At 35.8% G+C, this 7,876-nt stretch overlaps 1 protein-coding gene across 1 annotated transcript in view; it reads right to left on the bottom strand.

The window, feature by feature from the left end:
- Nucleotides 1-523: 523 nt before the first annotated feature.
- LOC139147246 (sphingomyelin phosphodiesterase 3-like) overlaps nucleotides 524-7,876 on the bottom strand; it is a 97,297-nt gene continuing 89,944 nt past the window's right edge. Inside the window, exon 6 of the mRNA XM_070718271.1 lies at nucleotides 524-6,090. Within this exon, the coding sequence (XP_070574372.1) occupies nucleotides 5,833-6,090 (258 nt within the window). The 3' untranslated portion in view covers nucleotides 524-5,832. The remainder of the gene's footprint in view (nucleotides 6,091-7,876) is intronic.

Genomic DNA, 7,876 nt, shown 5'->3' with positions numbered 1-7,876 from the left:
CTTTGTGTTTTATTACAATGTAAATATCCACAATAAAATATTGTGAGTTGCAATATAAATTGATACCCACACCTGGCAAGACTTGAAATTGTAGATATTTGAATGAGATACAGAGAAATTGTTTAGTCTTGCCCACGGCGGTGGTTGCCTCATTTTCTTGATTTCTTATCACATTCCTACACTTGTCGAGTAGATGAATTTTTTGTACAAAGTATAGTACATAGAGTAATACCAGAGGTTACTTTGTGGAAGTAACTTATCTAGAATTACTGCTTTTGAAAGGTTTGTGTCAATGTGATACGGTTACACAAAAGCACATAACAAATTTCTGCAATACAAGACTTACATTAAATTGGATGCTCTTAGTCAGTCTGCAGGAAACACACACTACGAAAGCCAACGAAACAAGAACAGCAAAACACATACAAATTATGTTTGTTAATTACATGAAATCTGTCCAAAGTAACCCGTGAAGATTAGAGATTTGTGAGAGGAATAACAAACACAATGTGGAGTCAACTCGTGTAGCCAATCTCGCTTTATTTCATTTTCTACACATACTACTGGTGCAGAAAACCTTTTCAATATAGAAACCAACTGTATTCAGTATTTATATCTTAAATACATTTAAAATAAATATTTGTTTTGCAAGGTGTATTCCAAATTCTAGAATGTGCACATTGTATTATCTCAGCCAGTCTCTATCCTACATCTTTATAAAGTACATAATATGCGCATCTCATTCTTTTCTTATAATATATTAATACTGTATCAGAAAGCCAAACATATACATATATAAAGTTGACAGGAGTAAATGTTTTCTGTAAAGTCAAAAGGATTAGCTAATTAGTTTGAGAAGATAAGTGAAAACAAACTTCAGCAATCTGATGTTTTTGAGTGTGCTGCTACGCTGTGAATTCTTCAAACCAGTTGTGATGCTACAAATATGACATAACACACATCAATTTTCCTTAAAAAGTGTGGTGTTAACCTATCATAAAGGGGCTGCAAAACAAAAATCATCAGTGCTATGCTACAGGTATACTGGTGTGTAGGTAGATACAAATATATTCAGAGGTATATACAAATTCATCTAAGTTGACCATAGTCTACATGTGCCATCCTTATTTCCTCACAAATTATCATTAAATCTGACATCATAATGGGCATACTTACTCATAAAAATATTCCTCTTTATTTACACATGGCATATTCAGATCCTTGGGATTATTTCCGACACATTTAATCCCGCTGAATTGAACTAGGAGGTACAGCATTCTGTTTGTGACAAATAATTTATTGCATGCAGGTTATAATGACAGGTCTAGCAGCTCAATCAAAGGAACAGTAATTTAAAGTGCTTTGATGGTGAAAAGACAGAACTATTTGAATTAAAATTTTAATGATGACAAATTTCCTGTGAAAATACTGAAACAAAGTTAACATGAGCACTGAGACACAACACAGGAGTCTGAAATATATTTTTTGCCAACATGCACACTGTGCATGTCAGGTTTGGCATCAGCACAGACCAATTTCTCAGCACATGCACAATGACAGAGTTACAGCTGGTAGTTCATAAACCAGATATTTCAAGTCATTCTACCCATAATCCCATGCAGGGTCTTCTTTTCAGATTCATGGACTATGGCCGATGAAATGTTGGGTAATATTACTTTTCGGCTAGGCATGCTAACAGAGTATCCCATTTCACAAGACTTCTGAATCAGCAATTGACATGTTGCTTCATGCTTTCAGTCTGTCAGTTTATGTTGATTTGACATCCTATGGTACATTTTGCCAGTTTCAGGTAAAACGCGCCTCGGGGACAGATATTCTGATTCTCAAACTTTTCCAATTCTTTTCTGATCTACCACTTGTGGGGGGGGGGGGGGGGGGGGGTCATTTTAAAGCTCTTGGTGTAAAACTTTTCACCGTCTTAGTTTTTTGAAAATCGAAAATTTTTATTATCCCCATTGAGTTAACACAGGGATGGCGGCCATTTTGAATTTCAAATATTGAGAAATCTCAAGTTATTTCTCTTTCTGGTTCCAAACTTAGCACGGTGACCCCTGATTTTTATTTTTGATTTGGTAATGTAATGCTTGAAAGCTTCATTAAGGAAAGTTGGAGCAAAAAATTAAGGCTTTCACTTTCGAGGTGCATACTACCTTAAATGACCAAATTTACCGCATGATGAAAATCTGGTACAGATCAAAATATATGCTGTCAGACAGTGTTATTTTCATCATGCAAAGTGTGCAGGTTGGTGTGGCACTCTACCTGCAATGGAAGTACAATGGACATACATAGTGCATTGGACATGGAGGTATTTCAAGCCATGAAGCAGAATGTTTGTAAGACTCTGAAGTGGCATTAATGACTTGTAAACTCACCATACAGACTTTGATCACTGTAAAGTTGAAACAGATTATTCGCAAGGGAATCCATACAGTATGGGATGAAAGATTCTAAAGCACATGATCTCTATTCTACAAACAGAATGTTTCAATACTTACAATGCAAGTAATGACAGTTTTTTTATTTTTCACTGCTACTGTTGCAACATATAACCTACACAACATGTACAAAACTTACACCAAAGTTAGAAATGAATGACAATTTCAATAAATATAAACAACTGTATGTTTTATGCATGAGGCTTAGTGCTAATAAATAAATAAATAAATAAATAAATAAATAAATGCAGAATAAAACATCAACCTGTGAGAAGAAACGGGACCCTATTTTCTGACAATCTGATTACATTTTCTTTCAACGACTTCAAAACCAGAAAAAATATCTCCTCTGAATGAAATCATAACTAGCATTATTTTATTTTGTCTGAACAATCACAGCTGTATATTGTATACTGTTCACATGCAAAACTGTCAGGCAGTTGAAACCTATGATTTTGTGTTACTATTGTATCTGTGTGTCGTCCCTGTTTACAGAGAATTTATACAGAGAAATCTGTTGCATCAAGACTGCTGGGTTGTATGCTTTGCTTTTCAGTTGTAAATGAATATTCATGATGCAGGAAAAAACAAGGGAAAAGTATAAAGCTTCTGAAATATTTTTACAAGAGATGTCCACTTAACCATAGATAATGCACACAACTTTTAGTTGTGTGAAGGTACTTATTCATCAAAGAGTTTGAAATATTCATATTGGTATAGAGGGAGTGAAACAAAGTTTTGACAGATACTTCTGGTAACAGAGAGACAGAAACAGAGACAGAGCTTGCAAATGTACAGATATTCATATCAAGGGAATTGAGAATTGAATTTGCCCGGAGACTAACAAAAAGATCACTGCATCTATCTTTGTGTAGTCATTTAATATTAAAGAGTAGTGGAATATGGGTCTCAGTGGCTGATACAGTTCCCAGTTGACGTGTCCTCCTTTACTTTCTGAGATAAGATTTAAAATCTACAATGGAAGATGCTGCTGTCTTGGGTTTGATTTTCAACAACATCTTGACAATTTTAAGTGTTTTTGTGTGTCGCTGGCACAAAATTGCAGTAATTGAATTGACTCTCACTCACTCAAACAATTGAATAAGCGTTGGCTGCTGTCAGCTTTGTTCAAGTGAATACAGGTAATAATGGTTATTCTATTCAAGTTTTATGTGTAATTGCAGAAAATGTGTAGGATCAGTTCAACACAATGTAAAACAACATGTAGAAACATATGCCAGCTTTGAGACCGAAACTTATAAGTGTGACATACATTTTTACTGAGCCAAATGTAATTATCATGATAGGCAACACTAGCTTGAGCTGTCTGTCAACTTGACGTCACAATTGCTTGTACTACAAGCCAGGTTGAACATAAACATCTTTTGTGTGCCACTAGATCTGAACTGAGAGAGAGAGATTTTACTGATGAAAAAAATAAATTTTGGAAACCAAGATATAGAGGGAAGAGATGGCAGTCAGAATACTCCCATTGACAATTTTCAAAATGGCAACTCAGTGATTTCCACGATCTTAGAGTTTCAGCTTTCCACATTTTGCAAAATCTGCTTTTGAAATTCTTGGAAATCACTTTCGTGCACTTCGAAGAAATTTCACCGTTGCCTGTATCTCTAAGGCGGCGTATTAAAATGAGCATTATAAAAGCTGTCAGACACACATGACGGCTGACATTTGCTGTCATAGATATCAGACTCCTCCTGCCTTGTGTGCATGGCACTTTTTGAATTGCTGAGACATTTTTACAATGGGAAAACCTTCAACCACACTCTCTTGAAAATTCTCAATGAGTGCTGAGACTTCAGTTTTCACTTGACTGCACACTCCAGATCAACAGAAGGTTAATTCCCTGTTGTTGAATCCATCACTGTCAATTCTAAGAAATTTCTTTCATGACAAAAATCTGCTAAACATCCATCTGCCACTCAATTCAGTTTATGAGTTATATGTGAAAGGGAAAGTCCCAGTTCATATTGTTTTATCTATCAAAAGAGTTTTATTCAAACAGAGTAAATGATATGGCTGCAAGGCAGTCTGAGGAATGCATTTCTCAGATGAAAGAGCAAACAAATAACAAATTATTCCTTGTTTCGTGCACGTGAACCATCTGAGGTACAAAATTTAGAATAATACGAGCATCATCCTAATGTTTAGACATGTGTTGGATTACTGATGACAATATTTTTTAAATTTAGACCAAACAAATGTTACACTTCTATGCACAGCTACATGATGTAGCATGGCAATGGGGAGTACTGTGACTGTACATTTACAGGGTAGAATTTATCACTGACCTTATATGTTATAAATACATATTGTTCCTGCAACGTTATTATTACTGAGCCAGATAAAAACTTCATAGAATGTTCATCTTCTCATATCACTATTACATGACATGATGTGATCTTCTATCTGGCCATTATCAGTAAGTAAAACCACACAAATTATATTGGCTATGGTTGAGTATTATGTGGATTTTCCATACGAGTTCATTTGAGCAATATTTCATCACGGATACTGCAGGAAGAGGGGATTATGCCTCTTCTTACAAGTCCAGCGGGGATTTGCAATTATTGGGGGGGAGGGGGGTTGAGATCTATGATCCTCACAGATTCTCCATGTCACCACAACTTAAGGTCAATTTTTGGTGAAAACGTACCAATTGAGCAAACTACCATAACCTGATGCTGCTAGGCACTCAGAACACTACTGTTTTCTAAACATAACTAGATCTTTAAATTGTCTTTACCTTCACAAAATGTTAATGATAGCATTGAAAACTACTCAACAAAATTATGTTTTAATCATGGGTAGAATGGTCTGTTTGAAAGACATGTCAATGCACATATCTAGTGTATTACAATAATCAGCCAGTGGCTTGATTATATGCCATCCCATTGCATTATGGGACTAATCTTGATTCAGTGTTCCATAGGCAGGGCATGGCTTACCAGATTATCTGCAGGAGTCCTGCAATCTACCTGAAACAGCATTTAAGCGTGTATTTTTCTCCATTCTAGTTTGACTGCCCAATTTTAAGATAACTAAATGTCTGTTGAAACTGACTGTGGACTAATTTGGATGTTTTCTCCTTTGAAGTGTAAACACTATTTCATATCAATATGGTTACTTTCTACTTGATACTTATACATGGCATTACAATTGATAAGCCTACAGCAGTGGCCAACATTTAAGCATACACATGTACATGTTTAGTACAACATAACTTACATCAGTACTATCATGAAGTTGCCCTGGTATACACTGTCCTTTAATCCATAAAAAGCTAATTTATTGTTTTGTACCTTGTAAATCTACAAAATCTTCCATTTTGACATTGGCAAATGAAATAAATTTAAACTGTGGACTCATAAGTGATGTGGATATCTTCTTCATTATCATCAGCAGAGATGTGGTGTTCCTCTATGTTGCCGTTGTCATCACAAATTCTGTGTACAACGATGTCTTCGGGACAAGCCGTGACCATTGCTGCTTGTTGAGAGGTGTCATTGGATGACGGAAAATCTTGTTCAATACATGAGCAGGTCATCACCACTGGGATATGATCAGTCAGTGTGGCAAACTGACTTATGAAGTAATACTCCTCACAAGTCTGTCAACAAAACAAATAAACAAACATCAACAAGAATTCTTGTAAAGGGTCTGAAAGACCCATCAGCTGTATCTTTTTGCATTATAACTCACTGAAAAACACCATCCAAATCTTGAGAGAGATATTTTGATTCCTGTTATTGACCCACATTTCTAACCGTCCTATTGAAAAAACTGTAATAAGGTACAGCCAATGGTGCTCTAAAAAAACTCTAAATAAGTGGCAAATTGTCAGTGATAGATGAAGGACTCTGAGAGGGTGTGGTTCCATTCATATGCATTAGAACATTTTATATAATGGGAAAATAAGCAGCCAATAATTAGTGCAGCATATATCAGTCCATTTGGCCAGCATCCAGCTAAGAATAGAATGTAATGTTTGTAACTATCCAATACCTATTGGAATGTGGTGAGAACTTTTAACAGGGATACGATTAAAGTAACCTGGTATGGAAATCAATTTAAATGTAATTAATCATCGTGCTCTGAACACTTGGCTAACATTTCTTCAGTTTCAATTTTGAAATGCACAAGAAAGACTCTGGAATCAACCAAATACTGTAAATGTATTAAAACTGTCCCCACTGCAGTTTTGCTTAACCCTACAGTATTCTAAGACATACAGTAATACAGCTGTAACAGGGAATGAAATATGAAATACATGTATGGAGAGGTCAGTGAACATAACTATGTTAGGCCAAAAAAAATTGTTCTGTTCCAGTAACATGGTTTTTAAAATAGGGTAAGTAGGTAGCTAGGAATTTTCTTTTTCAAACTATTTTTTTTTAATACGCATTTTTTAGGGGTTGAAACCCTGCAAGCTGTTAACAGTTCTATCATGGGTTTGGATACTGGTTGACGTGTATATTTGTTTGAATGTCATAAAAACTGAACTGGCTGATTCTTAGTTCTTTGACAGGAAACAGTACTGTTAAAGCACAGTCAAGTTTCAGACCTGCTTGTCTTCGGTGATGCAAACTATAGGTCACCTGCCATCAGAACTTGAAATGCATTAACGGTTTTCTTGGTAGTTTCGTTCACAACATCCTCAAGCTCTTGTAATTCCTCAACTTCTTGCAGTCACTCACAACAAAAGTGAATGTACTTCAAGTTGAAGTTCTTTGTAGTGTCACCAACATGGATATTCATCTACTTGACTTCAAACTACGGCCCAGCCGCATCGCTGGCACATTCAGCTCTGATGGAGTGTATTTTACACTGAGAAAAACCAGTGGGTGGTTTTCCTCAAAATTTCTTCGAAAGTCTGTTTCTGATTCACAGCACACAACAACGATTTTTTCCTTGCCATGATCGCAGTTGCAAATGTAGTACCTGAGTACACGTCAAGCAAGTACGGAAGTATACATTGTGCATATCGCTTGCAGCCATATTGTCTGTAACGTATGTGTAACGATGATGACATCATACATTTCGCACTAGTTGTCTCGTGATTTTCTCTTAATCTCTCGCGTGCATGATTTTACAGGATGTTTTCTTTCTTTTTTACTTTCACACGTTTATGTAGCTCTAAAAAGTCTAGGGTCAGCGGGTAAAAATAGGGCAAGTTTGGTTATCAGAACAGCACAATTTTTTTTTTGCCTTACCCAGAAATAGTACCTTAGCCACCATGACTAAGATCTTATTTTTGAAGCTAACTGGATCACTGAAGATTCTCCGTGGGAGATTAGATCTCTGAATAGTTCTGACAAAAACTCAAAAAAGAAAGATTAAGATTATACAAGGTTGTAGTTTGGGGTATTACTCATGAAAAATGTCTATCATATTGA

This window comes from Ptychodera flava, chromosome 13 (assembly GCF_041260155.1).
Source record: "Ptychodera flava strain L36383 chromosome 13, AS_Pfla_20210202, whole genome shotgun sequence".
Lineage (NCBI taxonomy): Eukaryota > Metazoa > Hemichordata > Enteropneusta > Ptychoderidae > Ptychodera > Ptychodera flava.
This window is presented reverse-complemented; position numbering and strand designations above follow the sequence as displayed.